Below are 22,403 nucleotides of genomic sequence, written 5' to 3' on the forward strand. Positions count from 1 at the left end.
CTGTGGCTGTGTAATTATGCCTATTCCTCTGGTTTCCATTTGCGTGAGCTGCTGTTTATTTGGTTCAATGTGAGCATCGGGCTCAAAAGAGGAAGGGCATAGTGGGGGAGGGAGGGGCTGCAGTTTTGCACGCAGCCCGCCCCTGCCACTATTGTTTAAGCATTCATGTTGGTGAGGTCTGGCCAGGTTCATATTTATGAGATTTTACAGTCCTCCTGCACACACACAACCCTTCCCCCCGCCCCCCCCCGCCTTCCCCCCAACTTAAGATTAAACTTTAACTAATGTTGTCACACAGTAAATTGTGTTTGCCATTTGAAAAAATATCATACTATAGCTGCCACGACTGGTAATCTAAGCTGTGATAAAATGGAGTTAAGCATTGCCCCGAGGTGCACAAGGACACAGGTGTTTCTCAAGGTACAGATGACAAGGTTGCCAGTCCTCCCTGTCAAACTGTATTAGTAAATCAATCTGTCATCGTCAAATCCCCCAAGTTTAAATCTCTATAGAGAGGGTCTTGCTGATGTGGTCCGGAGGAAATGAAAGATGATGTGCACTCAGTAACTTCAAAAGGTTGTCACTTTGTTTTTTTATATGATTTGATGTAGGCGGCAGGGGGCTGTACCGGAGTGAAAGTATATAACAATGGGTAGAAATTGCCTTTCTCTAGTAATGCACTGCTTTCCAGCATAAGGCATTCAACCTGAGAGTTGTGCGGCCACTGTGAAAAATGGAAAGGAATACATTGTACAGCTTAATGGTTTTCTAGGCCGCGTGCGCCAAAAATTTTATCTGTCTTTGTGCTTGATTTTATGCTTCGGTGTCCATCGGCTAACTACCTACATGTTTTAAAAGAAAAATCTAAATAACGGTGGCTGTCGCTGCTTAGACAGTTTGACAGTCTTGAGGCCCCAGCTCCCCCTCCTCTCTGCTTCACATTCATGTACAGTTGAAGATAGACTGCATCAGATATATTCTATTCAGTGGGTGTATACATAAATGGATCTCTCTCCCATATTCTTACACATTTTAAAGCCCCCTGTGGAAACTTTATCTCTGAGCACGGCGATTATCCATCATTTTCATGCAGTTACTCAGCGCTAAAGAGCTGCTCTGTTTGTGGGGCATGCGTGTAGGCCCCAGTCCTCCACTTGAGGCCACAACATATTTTCTCTTTGTTTATGACTTTATTCACTAGTGGCTTTATGAGTCCAGCGTGATTAACGGAGGAATTTCACTCTTTCTTCCTGTGGGTCCTTATCTATCCATAGGAGATAATTATAGCCGTGGCTGGTTGTAAATACAAGCCCCAGCCAGGGGTTGCCGGTCCAGGAAATGGGACATCATCAGACATCACCTGGAAAGGAACATAAATCAGAGCAGGAGATAACAAAGATGTGTCGAAGACAACAGGGTGCTGGATCCCTGCGGCACTTCAATGACACATCTGTTCAGTCTGCAGTTATTTTCCGAGCTCAGATCAGATGTAATGAAAGTTGTTTTTCTGCACCTAAGACAAGGGCTGCACTATTATGGCCAAAATCACAAAAACAACTATTTTGAGCAATATGAAGAACAAGTTTGTGTACCAGATTATCAATTGATTTCTAGGGGCAAAATATTTGTATTTGCACTTCACATTTAGATAAACAGAGCAATTTTTTCACTTCCATGTTGTGCTTCATTCCTGCTAATGCACAAATCGTACAGTTCTTCCAGGATTACTCAGGCTGCTTTTGTGATTGTTGCAGCCTGAAAGCTTTTCTGAAAAAAAGCGTTTTAAGATGCCATATTTTGAGGCTTTTTTTTTTTTTTTATCATAAGATGCTTTTTTTATCATGAGAGATGCAGTATTTTTAGGCATTTTCAGGAGTTTGTATTTTTTGTTAAGTTACATTTACGTATGATGCGTATTATGATATAATGTATTTTCAGAGCCAATACTGGTGTAAAACAAAACAAATGTAGCAAAATTGTAGCTGCTATTGTCCAGAAACTTCAAGTTCACAGCAAAAATACAAATACCTTAGGCCCAAGACGAGCGATGTGCTTCAAAATAAAAGCACCAGTGGTTCTACTTTGATTTATTTAATTAAAACTACACTTTATTATGACAGTTGCTACCTTATTTGATTTTATTTAACTGTAGCTAATATGATAACCTTGTTTTTTTAGTAGTTGACGGTAGTTTAGATGAGATTCTAAACTTTCAGGATATATATTGTAAATTGCAATATATATCCTGATAGATCTATATTATTTTTAAGCCATGTCACCCAGTCATAACTGGTTATTTCAGTCTGTCTTTGGGAGCTGGATTGATATGGTATCATGCTGGCCTTCATGCATTCATTTGTGCTGCAGATTTTGGTGGGTTTTGTTTTGGTTTAACAAGTTAAAGTTTGGTGTTGCCTTACGCTGCAGTCACAAGTATCATGAACTCTTTGCATATGATTTGTTCTTGCTTACATCCCTCGTCCTGAATGAGAAACACTTCCAAACAATGGATGATCATCTGTTTCAAGGGACTAGCTCTTTGCCCCTCTTCTCCACACATTTGATTTTCATTTTGCCTGTCTCCAGCCGCAACTCTTTTGGAAGTTTTTCACAGGCTGCCACTGCTGGGTGCACATACAGCAGCATGACGGCTCCCCAAAGGCGGAGCTTGCATTTTATTATTGCAGTCGATCATTTTTATTTAACTGTGGGAAGCCAAACTCCTGACTGTGATAAATATTTGACTTATTGTGCAGCTCCACATTAGGACTCGGATTGAAGCAACAGTGAAGGTTCAGAGCCAAAAGAGGAGCTACAACAATATTTTTCAATAATGAGTCATACACTGATCTGTTTTAGATTAATCAATTAATTAATTAACATGTCATAAAATAGACAAATTTCAGTTTTCAGTGATAAAAAGGAAGCAAATTCTCTCTTTTGAGAGGCTACAACCAGCAAATGTTTGGCATATTTGCTTAATAAAAGACTTCATTAAGTAATCAGTAAAATTGTTAGTTGATTTTGTGTCAGTTAATTGTTCCTGCACGAGTGCCAGGTTGTACACATATGATGCATGTAGTAAAAAGCTGGTGGGCATTAGAAAGAGGGGAGTTTAGTAAGAGCACAACATATGCATGAAAGATTAAACCACAGGCAAGTTTACACAAGGTCCGTCCTTGCTAATTGACCTTTTTTTTCTGCTACCAAATTCCCCACAGGCTCAGATAGTAGGGGAAGGGACATAATTGCTGGGTTTTTATATAGCTTATGTGTGTGTTTTCATTGTTTTAAGTGCTTAAACAGGACACCACATTGTTCCTTTTAATAGGAGCTACAGGCAGTCATTGAAGTATTTGTGAGTAAAAAGTAATTAAAATTACAATGGGCTAGCCAGTATGTTGCCGAGGAGGTGGACGGGGAGCGCAGCAGACGATGACTTGGCTCCAACTCGCTGCCCTTGTACTCATTCATTAGTGATGCATTGGTTCTCGCTCGGCCTTTCCATCTCATCAGAAACAGTACCCTTGTGCACAAAGACAGGGGTGTATAGATCTGCCCATTATGTTAATAACTCTCCTGGCTTTTCCACACAACCACCATGTACCAACTCTTTGCACGGATGTACACGGAGCTTCTGTAACATGAGGGAAGTGCACGGCTGAATCCGTGAGTTTGACTGCGAGTGTTGTGCGTGCGTGTACTACCTAGGAGCTGAATGAACTCCTTGACTTTCAGTGCATGTACTTGCTATTGACTAGAGTGCTTTGCTTGGCCTTGGACACTTGTTAATCGTAATTAAATGTTTGTTTTTTTCCTCTCTCTCTTTCTCTCTGTTACTTCTAGCTGGCAATGGGCAGATGGTGCAGATGGACTCCAGTAAGTCTGGCTATGTGGGTTCACAGGTGGAACTGCGCTGCATTTTCATCAACAGTAACCCACCAGTCAAGATCTCTCAGGTCACCTGGCAGAAGCTCCTCAACGGCACCAAACAGAATGTGGCCATAGCCAACCCGGCCCTTGGTGTGTCCGTCCTGCCGCCATTTAAAGAGCGCGTCAGCTTCAAGCAGGCAGCAGTTCGTCATCGTACGCCCTCGCTGGAGGACACCACCATCGTGTTCTCCAATCTGCAGCTGTCTGATGAAGCTGCCTACATCTGCGAGTATACAACATTTCCAGCAGGAAACCGGGAGAACATGGTCAACCTCACTGTATTTGGTAAGAACGTGTACAGAACAGATGTTACATTTTTGGAGATTATTACTAAACACTTGTGTCTCAGCATAAACAAAGGCCCCACTTTATTGATGTAAATCTTAATAATCTCGGCTTTGTTCTGCTTAGTAGTCATGTCATTTGTTTCCTTCTTTATCTTCATCTGATTTACCTCAGTTGAAACAGTAGTTGCACATACAGCAGGGGGTTTGAATGTTTAAACACACATTTCTGCCATGCCACTTCTGGAGGTTACAAACTTTAAGGGCTTGACCCTTTACACGTTGCATCAGCATTTTTAATAATTTGACTGATATATTGCTTAAATTTTGCTTATCTGTAAAAAGCTCCAAAACGTCAACTGTTAATGAACTAAGAAACGGCCCAACACCCTAATTTAGCTTTGTGAATTTTTCATAATTAAATTGTTTCTTAAGCTTAAGAAGTGGGAGAAGTTTCTCAATCCATTGGTTAATCATTGATCCTTCAGTTTGTTTTAAAATTCAAAGTCACTGAATTTGGAGATGGCGTATGGTAAATTTGAAAATGCAATAACATTCAATTCCACAAACTTATTACTTTAGCCCTTTTTACACATAGATTGCACTATAGGGCCACTATGAAGTCCCTTCTTAATGTCTGCTTTGCATTTTTATATAAAACCAAACAGCTGCATCACTCTGCTCCAGTGTGAGATTTTAGACAGCATCCCGGCATCGTGGAAGCAAAAGAGGATCAATGTGACATTTAACACAACAGCATTTAGTATCACATATAACATACAGGTTTGCAGCGCTTTACAACAATAATAGCTTTGAATAGGCAGTGTAAAAAGGGTTGTTGATGACCAGGTTTGCATGTGCAATAGAGCCAGTTATTACATTTTCTAAGCGTTGGCCTCTTTTTTCAGTTATTCCCAATGGGGAGAAAACATATGTGTTCACCTAAAGAAAAAGCATTGTGCCCAACATCTTTTTTCAGAGCCCTCTGGCTTTTTGTGAGAACACTCCAAGTGTTTCTAGCTGAGCTTTTCAGAAAGGTGCTGGTGATGTCATTTTCACTTCTGTCTATCCTTAGCTGCACGATGTGTGTCAGAAACTGTTATTACAAAGACAGAAAAGCCCATTTGTGGAAGCCAATCTGCAAGATACTGAATGTTGCCAATGAGTAATGGTAACTGTGTAGTGTTAAGTTAGGTTCCTAGCTAATGATAATGTCAAGATACAGTTTCCATAGAAACAAAACTCCCACACAGTGCTTCATTTAAAAAAAAAAGAAAAAAGTCAGTGCACACACAGCCTTAGTCAGCAACTAATAATTTTCAAGCTTCAACATGTAGCAGAACAAAGATGGATTGTACCATATAATCATATCATTGTTCCAGTGAGTTAAATACAGTATATATCAAAATGTTTTGAGCCAAAAAAAGCAGAACAAAACTCAGGTTGTAAACTTAAGCCTCAGCTGAGGAGTCATTTCCTGGAACATGTTATTACTGGCCTGAAGAGAAGTCAAAGGGATCTAATACCTGTCACCTAAATTTGGTTTCTCTTCCACTTCAGGCAGATATAGAACATCTTTCTAAATCAGATAACACACAGGGTCAAACTGACACCTCCTGTTTAGAAAAAGGCTAAAAGAAAACACTTTTACAGCTCGGCTCCTCACTGTTACATTGCCACAGGCTTTGTTGTAAAGTAAAGTATCTTTGGAACACCTCAAACCAGATGCTGTTTCTCTGTTTGCTGCGATAATCGCATTGTTTACAGTTAATCTCCCAGTCTGTGATGGTGAGTGCCAAACTGGGTTGAGTCTATGAAGCTCTCATTCCATTTAGGACATTGTCGCTCATACATATTTTTCTTTTCATTTTCAGGGTGTTGCATACAATGAAATGAAATGGCCTTTTCTTTTGCTGTTGATCACAGAAAGTAATAGTACACTCTTGGTACGACTGAAAATGTTTTAAACCAGCATTACATCCTTTTTTTGTTGTTGTTTTTCTCTTTAAAAACCAGAAAATATATTTGAAAAAGTAAATAAAATAATATAAAGTCATATAGAATAAATAAATAAATATTTATTTGTGTGTGTGTGTGTGTGTGTGTGTGTGTGTGTGTGTGTTCAGTGTTAAAGTAGAAATACATTTTGACAAACTCATGATGTGATGATTGGGGTGACTTGTTTAACTCTCAGATCAGACCATGTGGCCTTTTCAAAAATAGGAAACGGCTGCAGAGCAGTCAATAAAAATGGCAGGTGAGACGTAAATCAATAAGGCCACTTCAGAGTGTGTAATTTGGCTTGAATAATCTCATTTTGTGGAAAAAAGGAGCTCTTGAGACGCAGTTTATTTTGGCAAGAGGCAGCATTGAAGAGGTTGTGTGCAGACTCTGATTAGATATCTAATTAGAAATTAAGTGTTGGTGTGTTTTCCATTAAGTCCCAGTAAAAGAAAAAAAAGCACTTGGCTTAAGTACTCCCTGGTGCCAGAGCTTCTTGTCAGCTCAGAGTCCCCATTTTGTGTCACTGAGCCTCCCAGGTCTTTTTAGGCTTCTGGGGCTCAGTGAGCGTCAGGAACCTGTGCGCAGATAACCAACCGGCGGCGTTCAAAGGCGCCTCTTCATGGCCCATCTCTTTCAGCTGCGCATTCGCTCAAGCTCAAGCTTTTGATGTACTAAGAGTAGATTGCTAATTGGCAACTCACAAAGGATTCAAATTGGATGACTGTGCATTTGGGTAAGCAAGTGGGTTCTACATCTGTGAGAGCTTTGACAACTGCTTTGGGTTTGAGGAGGGAGAGAAGCAAAACTTCGCCTGATTTGAGTTGCAACGCTGTTTTCATCTCTTGTCCCTTTTAGTTTAATGTACTCCGAATAGCTGATTGTAGGGGAAGTCGACAGAATTAGACTCTGTAATGAGATGGAAACTGAAAGAAAAACACAAAATCTCAGTTTAATGAGCATTAATTCCATTTGCTTTATCCTCTCTTCTCCACAGCTCGGCCTATGACACGTATGACCTTGACAACACCCACGATCGTGGCCAGGGCTCAGAAACGCAAGATGACTGTTGCTACTTGTGTGTCAGCCAATGGGAAGCCCCCAAGTGTAATCAAATGGGACACCAGGTTGAAGGGCGAAGCCACTTTCCAGGAGACTCGCAACCAAAACGGAACAGTGACGGTACGGAGCAACTACGTGGTGGTGCCGAGCCGCGAGACCCACAAACAGAAGCTCACATGTATCGTGACATACCGGAATGAAAACATCAAGGACAGCGTGGTGCTCAATGTTCAATGTAAGAATCTCTTAAAGCTCCTGTATTAAGGCTTTTCTTTTTTTTAAAGTACTGTAGTATCTCTGCAGAAAAATAGTTGATCGTTGAGTCTCATTACCAGGTCGTCAAATACTAAGACTTTAGGTTTTGGGTTCAATCCAACTACATTGTAAAATCTGACTAGTTGATCTTACTTTAAAAAGAAAATGGAAACAAATTATTCTAAAAACGGAATATTGATATGGCTATTAATCTTAATTCGTAATGTTTCTTTATATCTAATTTGTAGTGATTACTTTATGTCTAATTTGTAATGTTTACTTTATATCTATGATAAAGTTACTTAAAATTCAGCTGCATTTACTTAATTTTGTGGACTTGCTACAATTTAAAAATGAAAAGTGGAATTATGTTGTTTTAACAACTTCAGTAAACTAAATTAGTCTGACTAAACTTGATCATGAAAAAGAGGATTTTGCTGAAGTTAGGAGATCTGTGAGTTCTGTTTTGTTTACATGTTTAGGGATATTCAAATATGACTGACTTGTTTGCAACCTACAGAATACAGATAAACAGCACAGAAAAATTGGTTTACTGAAGTTAGAAAGATTGATTTAAGTAAGTTTGTCATTTTTAATTTGCGACAACAAAAGTGAGTAAAAATTTTAAATTTTAAAAGTGAACTTTACAATTAGATATTAGAAATTAATAACACTTTTTAGAATAATACAAAAATTGTTGGAACAACTTATTTTTATATATATATATTAAGTCAATTTAAAACGTGTATCTAAGTACATTACACCTCAGAATTGCTTTTAGAGAATTTGGAACTTTTTGAACAAATTCAAAGTTCATTAATATGGTAAGTAAGCTTTTAACAACCATATTTAAGAACAGACATTTGAAGTTGATTCCTCATAAAAATTAAGTTTTTCACATCATTTAAAGGGAATTTCAAAGTGTTAAGCACTGTTACTAGAATTATTAACACATGCTTTTAAGTTGATTACTAGCAAAATTAAATTGGTCCAACAAATTTTGCCATATTTTAAGAGAATTTTAATGTGTTGATAGCTCAGTTTCCTTGTTGATTTTATGTAAAATCAACTTTTCCAGTGTACTAACCCCAAGCCTCTGTATTTGACTACCTAGGAATGAGACAATCAACTATGCTTTTCCAGAGATACCTACAGTATTTCAGAAACTCTTTTTAAATGAGCAGTTGGTTTAAACTTAATTGTACCAGGATTTCATGTTCTCATGCACCAGCATGTTGTTTATTGCTGCCAGAGTAAACTGATCACCATCGTTTACAGTCAACATGATCCTCCTGCAAACACAGCTCAGAAACTTTCCCAGTTGCACAAAATCAAGAGATAAAGAGGCAAATGAGCTGCTGAGTGTGCACCAGACTCCCACTGAGAAAATGATATTTTAACAAAATGTTAAAAAAAATTTCCTGATTTGTTTATTTTTTTTATTTATAAAAAAGATTCATTTGGAAAAAAAGTAACCATTGCCTCGTTAATCACTTACGTGTTCAGAATATGAAGCAGTTTGCTGCCTTTTTCTTCTACTCCCTACACACCCATCTTACAGCTGTGTTATCATTCTGTTAGGGCATGGTCACACATGAACAAAATTAACACCAGCAAATATTTGCCCCCACATTCAATTTCATTCAGTTCGCTTCTGACTGGCAGTCTAAACTCAAAGTTGCACCCTCAGCGTATAGCACAGGAGTATGCGTGAAGGAGACCAGCTGACATCGTTTGATGTTGATCATGAAAAATATAAACTGATCCATATGTAAGATGCTGCCTGGCTGGCAGTGAGTTGGGAGCATAGACTGTAAATAAAAATGGACAACGCATCTCCACTAACCCCAACTGTACAAAAAAATGGCCAAAATGTTCCAGGAACAGCCCCTGCTATCAAGTTCCCGCCCATACACCCATCCAGCCAATCATGAGCAGCACCATAGATAGCAAGCACACCGATTGGCACACACAGCTGTCAATCATGTTGTCAAATCTCCTTTTTTTAAGCATCAAATAACTAATTAAACCAAATTTTATCAGAGAAAGGAACACTGAAACATATTTCAAGGTGATGAGAACTACCTAAAATGACAGAAAATGTATTTCATGTGTACTTTGAGTTTTTTAGTTTGGCCCATGTCCCTTTCACTAACATGTAGGGGGCGGGATTTATGACCTATAGTGCAGCCAGCCACCATAGGGCAACTAAGAGGTTTTGGCTTTGCTTTTGGGGAGCTGTCATGTAGTCCGGAAATGAGTCAGCATTTCAGCGCATCCGGTTTCCCCATTTTAAAGTCAGTGGGATTTTTGACAGGGTTTTTGGTTTGATGTATAAAATCAGGCCTGTGGTTAACACAAAACTGAGAGACTTTTACATTTTGTTCTATGACATAAAATACACCAGCAACCCCACTTGTGAACTTTGAAGCTTTTATGTGTCTTTGGAAAAGCAGTGTTAACAAGTAACTAAATGGAACTACAGAAAGTCATCCCCAAGCCATGCTGCAAGTGGCTTTACAGTCTGGTTTGTCATGGCAACGTCAAGTCATGAGACTGTGATGTAGTGCATGTATAGTCTTTAACTTTAGCTTTTTACCTCTGGTGATTGCATTTAGGCTTCAAAAATCCGAAAAGTGGTGCTCATTTGTGAAGATTATCTTACTGAACAAAATGTGTCAGTATCATAAATGTTTGTATGCCACAGAGCTTATTTTTGGGAATAATCCAAAATCCAAAGGAAAAATCCTATAGGCTTTTTGACGAGGGAACCAGGTCATTTCCATGTAAACCCACAAAAAAGCGTCATCCCTGGGGAACTCTATATACATCTATGGTCAGGAGACAGGCATGAAATATAGGAAAATGTAACCATAACATCATATTTTCTTGGTATTTATTAACAAGCTAGCTTTCCATGTTCGTCACATGTGGCACTGCACACATTCAGCACGAATATCAGGCAGGCGATTGTAGCTCGCATGCATTCGCTCATGTGTGACCGTGCCCTTATACTTTCCCTTTTTCTTCACATGCAAACAGTATTAACCTCTAACAACTGTAATGTCAACAGTGTTAAGAGTGTGAATAAATGTTCAGCAGTTTTTAGCAATAGTGAAGTTGCCTCGGCAGAGCTCCAGAAATACAACAGAGTTTCTGGATAATGTTGTGACAGGATGGACTGACTTCAGTGTGCCTTCCTTGCAGACGAACCTGAGGTGAAGATCGAGGGCTTTGATGGGAACTGGTACCTGAAACGTCCAAATGTTCAGCTGACCTGCAGGGCCGATGCTAACCCCCCTGTCACGATCTACCAGTGGAAACTGTGAGTCTGACTAAACCCTTACAAAAACCCCTTAAGGTTCTTAAGACAGCATTGCTATGTGTTATTTCTCTCACGTTAGGTTTCTGAGTATGGGGAAAAAAAAAAAAGAATTGTCTTTGTGGAGGGCTTACTAAAGAAAGCAATATTACAGAATGGCTCAGTCGAACGGAGTTTGCTCTTTTCCAAAATGTGTTTCAAGGCATATACGCTATATATATATATTTATATACTAGAAAGTAATCTTCAAAGATAAAAAACACACCAATCCCCTTCATCCTTTCCAGAAATGTGTCTCCGCTTATTTGTCTGTTTATAAAACGTGTAATGAAGATAAGGTTTGGACCTGAGGCGCAGCACAATGGTCCTATTACGGCTGCAAACACACACCCCTATCTGCCTGATGGTCGCAGATACTGCCAGATAAATGCAAACAGAAACATGCTTTGCTTTGCTTCTGGGGGTTTCGCTTTGAAGTCTGAGGACCTGCATACAGGTAGTGGGGGGAAGAAAGCGTCATTGTTAGTGCTGTTGTGTTGTGCAGAGGGCAGCAGTTCGTCTCTAACACACGAGGCTGAGACTGAAAGCTGGAGTAGGAGCTGTGGATTAGGGACCAACATACCGCTGGGCTGACATCAGTGTTTTTGCAGATGATCACTCCAAATACATGAGCAAGACGAGATACAAACATGTTTCGAGCTCCCGGGAGGAATCACCAAATAACCTTGGGTTTGATGTGCTTGCATGAAAGTTGGTCATGCGTAAATTATGTTGTTTTAATATAAGACATGGAAGGAATACAGCTCGAGTGTTTGCTGTGATTTGCACTGATCGAGCTCTGATACAAAAAAAAATAATGGTGCAGCTGTTTGAAATATAAATCAACTTTTCTGAGCATATTACGCTGTTAAATGAAAGTATTATATGTAAAATTGAGAGATAAATGTAGCAATTTGTCGCGCAATTGCCCAGTGAAGGCTGGGTTGAGAAATATGTCATTGGATTTGAGTGGATGTGGATTAATAGACCATTGTGCCCTCATTGTATCTACTTACGGGCCACTGTTGGATTTTAATGAGACATGGGAAGTTTTTTCCCTTTTTTTTTCCTCCTCTTACACATAGATTTCGTTCTCGAGGCAGAAACACTGATACACACACAGCAGCAAAAAAAGACGACAAGATAGAGAAGATTTGACCTGCTTGGTTTTTTTTATTTATTTCAGGGGCAAAGAGAGATTTAGGGAGATAGGGGAAGATAGCGAGAGAAGAGGAGGAGGGTGAGGAGATGTGATCTAGAAAGACGAGGGCACTGTGCTGACAGATAGGAGGGGACGGCCATTGCTGCACTGAAAATGAGATGCCAAATCTGTTGTGAAGGTTCCCCTGGGCTCCACTGTGGAGGTCAGCACAAGGCTGTGACGGAAGGATCCGGAACAGGCCGGCAGGATTGCATCACTACAAACACACACGTGCGCACACACACACACACACACACAAACACACACAAGAGGTGTAGCCAAATCTGTTAAATATTAATGTCTTTGATACAGATCAAAATATTTTCCACTGACAATCAGTTGTATTTATCTAATTTAATGAAATCAGGAGTTTGTATTACATGTTCTTTCTATATTTATATATATATATATATATATATATATATATATATATATATATATATATATATATATATATATATATATATTATATCATTTGCTTTGTAATTTTTGAGAAATATAAAAAATGTGTGTATTGGCATAAATAATAATAATAATAAGGTATACACAGATATATGTCAACCTGCACAATAATGCTTTTACACATTAACCGATGAAACATAAAATGAGATACGTCCTAGGGTAGAGAAAAAAAAGACAGTATTGTGACCTAGAACAAACCTAACTTCACCTAACTTAAATCCCAGAAGTGGAGTTTCAGCCCCCTAATGCTCATCATTTTTTCCAGATCTTTTAAGGTCACTGGGACAACATGTACAAACTCAGAGAACCAAAAAAGAAATCGAGCAGAAAATCTAAATTAATAAAGATAAATTACATTTGGGCTCAAAATTGTTTGCCATAATATCCCAGTCCATAGGGATACATGCAGTGCAACTCTGCAGGCTTCAGGGCATGTGCGTGCCACCACCTTGTGGTAGTAGGCAAGGCTAATACTCACCACTTGTCCTTATTGTTTTTGGAATTGAAAGCATCTGATGTTGTAATGTTACAATCTGCTGTACTGCAGCTCAGCCAATAGCAGCCGTAATGTAAGTTGCGAAGAGATAAACATCTGGGGAGCATTAACGATGTGCACTGTTTTGCTATATGACAACAACATAGGTTTTTAATGACAGTGAAAGTATGAAAAATTAGTGCTTGAATTCTGTTATTCAAGCTGCAAATCCACCTTGCAACCGCAGAGTGGCGTTGTCCGTGTTTTCACTTTTTGACTCCATGGACAGAAGATGAAGCAAGTATTTTTATATGAAACTGGCATGGGCAGTGGGTGAATGAGACAAAGTTCTCAGTCAGTCTATGTATGGCAGATCTCCATGCCAATGTGCAGTTTCAGACTGATGGGGCAACTCATCGAGGAGAAAACTGGATGCAGACAGACAGACAGACAGATGGACGGATGGAGTTTTCTGCATTTTATAGTAGGATTTATGTACTTTCAATTCTACATTCTGCATTGTGTGGAATGTGCAGGAAGCCTTGGCATACACACAATCATCAAAGAAAGCATCCGAGCATCTTTGATTTTTTATTTATTTATTTATTTTATTTTTTTTTTTCCTCTTGGAGCACAATGCCAGAGCTATTTCTCAAAATGGGTTAATGGGGAGCTGTAGCAAAATAACAGAGAGTCTACTTAAAAAAGGGACACACCCTATTTGAACTTTATTGTTTGCTTTTGAAATGTTTGTTTGTAGGGCATTCTTCACTCGCCATGCTCATTTGTTGAGTCTGTTTTAAGTGCATAATGGAGTTTTTCAGTGAGCACAAGAACTCTAAGAGGGGTAAGGGAGGGCTGAGGAGTTGTTTATGATCACAAAGAACTCAATTACTTGTGTGCTACGACTTCAGACTTTTCTTTTTTCTTATTTTCCCTGAAAAGCAATATTCCAACACATATCCTCTCCCTCTGCAGTGCATTGTCAGTTCCTCAAAGATATGGGATTCTGTAAATAAGAAAGCAGTATTATTGTTATCGCTTCATGTTGCAGGGTGATGCCTCTAATTAGCCAACTTACTTATCGCTATTGTGGAAATGTGATCCTATTATTTGTGTCCATTAAAGGCCACTGTAAAGGAAGTGTCAGTTCAATTCCATGGTCACTAATACTGTGTTGCCCACAGCATATTAAATGTGTGTCAATTTATATCATGTCTCTTCTCTAAAACCCCTTTTCCACTGAACAAAAAAAACCCTGCTTACAGCCACTAACATCTGGCTTTTTCATGCAATGGGAAAGGTTACAATCAACATTCACACCCAAGTCAAATGACTCTGCAATAGTCACAGGTATATATCGCCTCCTGCGCTGATTAGCATTAAAGTAAATAAACTTAACTGGCGAGATGCAATGACATATGGACACTAAATACTGTCTGTCAACCATAAAGTTTTCACAGACCTCTGTCCATGCTGCTGTCTGCTGTTCACCTCCAGCTTGTCTGTGACGTTGGAATCAGATCAGATCAGATAGACAGACGAGAGGAGCAGCTGTCACAAGTGAATGCAAACTTTTAGATCCAGCAGAATAAAGTTACGTTTCACTTTCAATGCGCCTGACATTCTGCTGCTCCATTTATGCCTAGAATACACTTTGTGCTCCGAGAGTTTGGAATATATACTTCAAAGGTGCTCCTAATGAATGGTCCAGCTCCAAAAATAGAAAATCTGTTTGTGTCGGCAGATGTTTTTATCATGGCAGGCTGATGAATAAAATAAATGAATGTGTGGGAAACCCTGCAATAGCTTGGGATAAAATTCGCTGAAAACCTAATGCTCTTTTAAATTAAATTTAAGTTGGGATTATTGCCCATTTTATTTAACGAAAGCAGATAGTAAGTATTGCTTATGTTGTCTGTGGCTCCTCAAAGACTCACATTAAATATTACACATGAATGTATGAACACTTTTAGTCCACCTAAGCAGATGGATGTTTGATTAAAGACACTGTCTTTTAATGCTACCTATTTGTTAGTTTGAAGTCCAGAAATAGGTCTTTTTTTTTCTTATTTTAATGAATATTTTAATCTCTTTTAATCAGCTGCCTGTTGCCAATGTGAATTGTTGTATTTTTAGACTTGATTATGAACAACAACATTTAGCTCTTTAAGCACATACAGTCTGTTTTCCTGCATTCACGTTTAAAGCCGCCTCCACACAATCATACAGTTTAATGTGGCAGATAGATGGAAAGAGTGTCCTTGAGTCCCCTCACCCAACTCTCCGCGTACACTCATCTGTACTCACACACATCACATACATGCATGCACACGAGCAGGCCAGTCATCAAAGAATCTGCATCACTCTCAAGCTGTTTGTTAGCCTTTCATTTCGCTGCCCCTCAGGCTCTACACACACATTCAGATGTCTCATACAAATGCAGACATCTCTGGTCACCGCAGAATCTGTGGTGAATCGCAGTTTGCCAGCCTTTCATTTCTGCAGCAAATCAATTGGGGCTTTGCAGAACTCAGCATTTGATAGAGGCTCACAAGGCAACTGATTACTGAATCGTGACACACTGTGTTGAAGGGTTTTTGCAGCTCCATTATGGATGCGTCGCCAGGGTGGCCAATGAAAAACAACTGGACCATAAGCTGTTTTTGTCACTTTTATTCTGAACTATAGACACTGGTCTTTTTATACGGACTTGTACTCTATATCCACTCCACAATAGGCATGTAACCACATATGGATCATCTGTTTGTAATTGACATTTCATGATAGATTAACAAGCAAATAGCTCGTCACCGTGTCTCCTCCGCCCGTCACTCGAGAGCGTTGTTGAAAGCCTTTTTAGTGCAGCTGAAGTGCCTGATGTGTGGCCATTGTTAACACGAGACCTAATTTTGTTCCCTCTGTAATGTCATTTTGTTTTTCTCTGGCTGTAATAAATGGAGCATAGCATTGTTTTTAATGTCCTCACACTCCAGCAGATCTCAAAGTGTCTCTCAGGCAGAGAACAAACCCAGGAGTGAAGGAGGGAAGTCATTACTTATTGTTTAAAGAAACCAGTGTCCCCCACATCCAGCAGCTCGCCACAGTCTGACCAGAGAACTATTTCATATTATCACAGTTGCATTTTTAGCTCCGCTTAAAACAGAAAGTCATCAGTTTTCAACTTTCTAATTCTACAGCCACCTATTGTCTCCAATAGGTATTATTGTTGACGCCACTGTCATGAAGCCTTGTGGGATCGCTTTCCGCTTTGCTCGGAGCTGTGCTATGGACTCCGTTATGACAACTGCAAAATCAAGTGTTCACTGTAAAATGTACTCCTTTGCTGTGGACAGCTAGGACCGAATCTGGGAAAATAAACAGCACAAGTCTTTTCCTGCAAGAGATGTTATGGTACGAAATGTTCATCTCACAATATTGGAACCAAAATTATCACCGTTATTGATATTGTCCTGGTACTGTTGATATGTGCTAGAAAATGTTCAAAAAGTATTGATACACACACTGAAATCATTTCACCACGTTTTGTATTAAACACAAACATAATAAGCAGCAGCACTGTGCACTTTGCATAAACATTAAAATAATAACAGTTATGAAAAAATCAATATGAAAACCATATTAAATGTACAACTATGGCACTGTGTGTCCATGAGTGGTAGCTGCACTTTGTGCACATTGCATGCAGGAAAATTGCAAACAAAATGACATTTCTTCACATATGCTCAATCAGACTTGTACAGATTTTGCAGCTGCATTGGCCATGCTTGACCAGAAGACCTTGTAAAGGCTTTGAAAAGTTTCCCTAGCACAGGTCTTAATCAACACAACCTTAACTAAGCAAACGTGCATATAAGCAACACAAAACCCATATAAACAAAGCAATGTGCATGTAAGAACATTACTCCTATTAGTGCTGCCTTCAGCCAAGCTCTCAGGTTCATGTTAGGATGTTTTCAGAATGGGGAGGGACAGACCTCATGTTCGGTGTTGCTGCGTCTGTAGGAGATTGTTGCTGCTAACTTTAATTGATGCATTACGTTCTGACAGTATTTACCGTGATTTCAAAGCATGGTAATCACATATGGTTATCGTGCAAATTAAATTTGAATGGTATTACTAACCAGCGTGGAATTTTACTGTGATTATCATAATAACCGGTAACTGTTCCTGCTTTTGCTGCGCAATGGTTACCGCACTTCCTTTTGTGCCGTAAATTGATCCTTCATTTTTCCCAGGAGATCATACCCAGAGGCATGCAGAATTGCACAGTGAAAGCTAGGCCAATAGCAAACCAGTTTTAATGCTTTTTTTTAATTGTTTTATAGCCATTACATCGTGCAGTCAACTAAATGTTTAAACAGAAAAAGTTATCTCTGGAGGCTTTAAGCTTCGACCAATTCAGAGCAGCTGATGATCTGATGGCCGAGCGAAAGGCAACAGGAAGCGGCTAATTGTCACGAAATTTGATCCCTTTTTTTGCAGCCTCCAGGCGCCATACAAGGGGTCCAGATAATAGAATGGAGACTTGGTGTGCTCATGATCCGTGACCTCAAAGTGTGCTGACCTGATCAAAGGACACGAGCATGTCTGAGCGCGGTAGAGATAGTGAACCATGAAGACAAACACCTCAGGCAGGAGAAACGGGCTCCAGTTCTCATTGACAGCCCGGTATTTGGTAGATTCTGCATTTATCGCTTGATCAGCTGCCTCTCTTGACAGCTCCCCTGAGTTTTCAGTCCAGCCGTGTGAGCGTAGTTGAGGGAAGAAGCGGCCCCCTTTTTTCACCACCCCCACCCTCCACCTACCACTGTCTTTTTTGTATTCCACATGCCAGCAAAGCCTGTGTCCTCAGGCATCAGCTATGTCTCACCTGTTTGGACCTGCTGGGATTCCCTGTCCTCATAATTTTGTTTGGACTTGATGGATGATGGCTGAAATATAGCGCTGTCAAATATTTCTGGTATTTATCTCACCCTCACACACACACATCCAGGTTTGTTTGGCACTAGAGACTGTATTTTTCATGTGCCTTGAATTGCTTTGCTGCTCCAGGGAGATTTTTGTTTTTTTTCTGCTGTGGTCTGTTGCAATTCTGCCTTTTTATGGTGTCTGTATTATTCCCCCCTCTTTCTCTCTCTTTCACCACAGCTTGAACGGCTCCCTGCCCAGTAATGTGGAGATCAAAAACAACACCCTGTTCTTTAAGGGACCAGTGACCTACGATTTGGCCGGCACGTACGTCTGTGACGCGACCAATGGCATCGGGACTCGCACTGGCATCGTGGACGTCAACATCACAGGTAGGTTGAAAAAGGCGGTCGCTTCCGTTCTCCGTCTCTTCAGTAACTCTGGCATGGCTTGCATCAATACAGTACCCTGCTAATTTTAGACAGGGAACCACCAGACCCCCGTTAGGTTTAGGGTTAGCCCCAATCCAGGGCCACTTTTGACAAATGACAGGAGGCCATGGGCCAGTCACAGCTACCCCATACATGTTTCTAGGATTTTATCACATTTATCGGATTTTAGGACATTTATAAGATTTTAGGACGTTCCTCGGATTTTAGGAAATTTATAGATTTTAGGATGTCTCTAGGATTTAGGACTTTTCTAGAATTTAAGGACCTTACTAGGATTTCAGGACATCTCTAGGATTTAAGGGCATTTCAGGGATTTCAGTACTTTTCTAGGATTTTAGCATATTACTAGGAAGTTAGGACATTTGTACAATTTTAGGACATTTTCTAGGATTTTAGGACATTTTCTAGGATTTTTGGACATTTGGAGCTTAGCTGGGACCTCTATCAGGAGGTGACAGGCTCCTCCATTGGAACTTTTTTTTTTATAGACAAGCCCTATTTTGATGCTGTTTTATGCACTCTGGAACCTTATGTAAATTAAAAGTACAAAAAACAATTCTCAGTGTGAATCACTGTATTGTGAAATAGAAAATGGGTTGGGGGCCATCGGGCATGCCAGATTTGGCCCTTGGGCCGTAAGTTGAGTATCACTGCCATAACACATCCGCATAAAAAAGCCCAAGCCTCCACACACGTGCACAGACCAGCTGATTAAAGCAGATTGCCTGTTCTCAATACTGTTCCCACCTGCCTGGTCTGGTCCCTGCTGCACATTGTTGCAGGTTAGACGTGAAAAAAAGCCTCTGTGTTTGTGTATCTGAGCTCCACACACGCTGTGAGAAAACAACAGCCGCCCCCTTCCACCTTGCCCTGCTACGTACCCCGGCACATGTGTGGGAGCGATATAAAGCAGGTCTATTAACAGCGCCTAAAATAACATCAAGGAAAACGGGGGTTTGAGGTGAGGGTACTGTATTGATCATAGTTTGCTCGCATCACGCTTGCATTTCCCCGAACAGCCTCTTTTATAGTCAAGCTCTGCGTTCGTTCCTTTTGTCTCTTCTGGGGAAAACAAAATGCTGAACAAAACTGATTCAGTTTCCTTTCCTTCCACATAATCGTTGGCACACACGCACTGTGGTTCTTCTGGGTTTCTATCCATAGGAGACGGTATTTTGTGCTCAAAGCTGCTGCTACAATATAGACCAGATTTGCTATAGGCACTAATGTGGCGATCTTGTATTGGTCCCAGCTGTGTGTGTGGTATTGGGAGACTGTCACAGTTTTGCTCTGATCGGACTAGAAAGATTTTTTTTCTCTACTCTTTGTGCTACTTGGTTTCTGGGAAGCGGGGGTGTTCTAACTTGCATTGCTTTGCATGTTGACTCATGTTGTGACTCTGGGAACGCTACGCTTGGTGTGAAGTGAACAGCTGTGCCTTACAGTATCATCACATACCTTTTTTTTTCCATTTCCTGTCTCTCAGTGTGTTATTCTCAGCTGGTGAGGGTACGGCTAGGACAAAGCAGCTTTGTAGGACATGATGTCACTACCTGCATTGTGAGTTGCCCCATCCAAAGTAGGCGGGCTAGTAGTGCGATAATAAAAATCTCTAAGGAGCATGAGCAGCCCGTACTTATCAAGCAGGAAAGTGAGGAAGTAATCTAGTGTCAGGAAATCACCCTGCACCAGCTTGTATTGAGTAATTGTGTTCCAGAGAGATTGTACTGTTTGGCATAAAGTACTGTATCCCTTTTGGAAAGGCAAAACAAAGGCACCAAAGTCATTTTCTATTTCTGCTTTTTCATTGATTGCTTAAATTAACAAACCGCATTGCTATTGTCCCTGTAGTCTCTCTGTTTATTCTCATCATTTGTCCGTATAATTTTATTGAGTGAGTGAGTGAGGTGAACAATGCGTGGGTACATAATTTGTGCGATTCAATTTGTCTGCATATAAAATTTGAATCCGAACCTGTTTTTTTTTAATATTTAAAACCATGTAAAGGTATATAGCTGGTTAAAGAAAACATAATGATTAAATTTAAAGTTATGAAAACACTCTTGGCCCTCGGCAGGAGTTAAACATTTCCTCCAATTGCTCTGCATGTTTACAGTAATTATTACACTTAGTTATTTCATGTCATTCACACACCTGAAATTATGCATTTAAGAAAATTTTATTCACATTTGCTACATGATAACTTGATAGTCACTTTTCCCTCAGCTGAAAGAAATCCATCTTTGAGGTATACTAAGAGCCGTGATGCCGACACATATCCTGAATTTTATGTGACAAGGCACTCAGTGGTCTGTTTGTATCCTCTGTGGTAATAAGCCTGCCTGGATGCTAGCTGCAAGTCCTGTTCTATATTGCTGGATGGCAAAAGGCCTGAATTTCTGTTTAGGGTACATTCCCAAAGGGTCCCGTACAAGCCTTAAAAGCATGTTGCCAGTTCCCATAGTAACAGTAACAAGTTAAAGGGAGAAGAGCCAGCATCCCCTCCTGAAGCACAGTTTGGAGCTCCAGCATCCACCCAGTCAAATTGAAGATGCTCACAAACAGCTACTCAGGATCCGTACGGTTATGAAAAAGCTGATAAAGTCATGGAATTTTCAAATAGCAATGTCCAGGCCTGGGAAAGTTTTGGAAAGCTAAATATAGCCTCAACGTTTTGGAAAAGTCATGGAATTTTGTTTCATAAACTTGCATAATAACACGTGATGTTTTCAAGGACTGTCAGAGATCTGAAAATCCAATGATAATTTCTGTTTTGAGCAATTTTTGGCTGTGATAAATGGTGTAATTTTTGGTGATTTTTGGTAATATGCCTTCCAAACTAATGGGACATCAGGTATTGAAGGCATGTTTTATTTAAAAATATCCCAAAATTTTAAGGGAAAAAAAAGGCCAATGCGTTTTCTTTAAAAATCAACATTTTTTTTAAAGACTATATATATTATACACATACATATTTAAGAGCAATTATATGGTAATTTAAAAAACAAAAAGGAGTATCAGTGGTCGTCTCAGAGAATGTGTGGACTTGAAAATTAGCCTAAAAGTCATGGGATTTTATTGGTAAAACGGTGTATGAACTACTACTGTCAAGCATTAGCATGGTTTGGTGCTTTAGGTTGCAGAGAGGATGTACAAATAGGGACAGAGATGTCCTGCCCTTGTGTCTCATGCAGGTCTAACATGGATATGTTACAGCGGGATTATACAACTCTTTGCTGATGATGTGAAATGCTAGCCTGTTCCTGTTTTATGCAGGCTGGTCAGCATAATCTCCACAACCACGGAGCAACATTAAGCTTTGAGGACGCGCGTAGAAGAAATGTTCCTCTTTAGAAGACATTTCTGTGAATGTAGATCAGCTCATGGTGGACTTTGTCTCAGTTACTTGAATGAAAAGACTGTTAGAGGTGAACTTGAGGGTGTGCATGGCATGTTTCCCTCTAATTCTTTGAAGTGCTCCGTGCAGCCTTGACATTAGGTCTGTGCATAATGACCCAGTGGCGGAGGTAAAGAAGGATGCTGATGCTTCATTAACTTCAAAGAGCATCTTTGTGCCTCCCAACAGCCGGAGACAGGCCCGGCTAAGACATGGCAGGTGAGAGAACCCGCTGCTGGCTGCTGTTCAAGGCTGCAGCATCGGGCCTCGGTAATGTTAGCTAAGTGTTCTCTGCAGAAAAAGGAAGGTGACCAAGCTAATAACTGCAGTACATTTGTTCAGCTGCTCTCAGAGCCAGCAAGGCTGACAGTTTCTAGACTAGTGCTTAACATGAAATTATTATCTCTCTTCCCTGTTAACCCCTTGAAACCTGAGCAAACTGGCTTTATCTCAAATCAAAAACATGTAAGGCACTGAGCAACTTCATGTGAAGTTACCCAAAATTAACAAGGTGCTGGTAAAGAATTACAGGAAAATTACCTGGAAATAAGCACACAAAAAAGAAAAATGGTAACATTAAATAAGTAA

At 39.9% G+C, this 22,403-nt stretch overlaps 1 protein-coding gene across 1 annotated transcript in view; it reads left to right on the forward strand.

Annotated features, from left to right (window-relative positions):
- nectin1b (nectin cell adhesion molecule 1b) overlaps positions 1–22,403 on the forward strand; it is a 106,982-nt gene that overhangs the window by 69,519 nt on the left and 15,060 nt on the right. The window contains 4 exon segments of the mRNA XM_042487388.1: positions 3,847–4,218; positions 7,216–7,515; positions 10,743–10,860; positions 18,207–18,358. Coding sequence (XP_042343322.1) covers positions 3,847–4,218; positions 7,216–7,515; positions 10,743–10,860; positions 18,207–18,358 — 942 coding nt within the window.

This window comes from Plectropomus leopardus, chromosome 5, assembly GCF_008729295.1.
Source record: "Plectropomus leopardus isolate mb chromosome 5, YSFRI_Pleo_2.0, whole genome shotgun sequence".
NCBI classification, from domain to species: Eukaryota; Metazoa; Chordata; class Actinopteri; order Perciformes; family Serranidae; genus Plectropomus; species Plectropomus leopardus.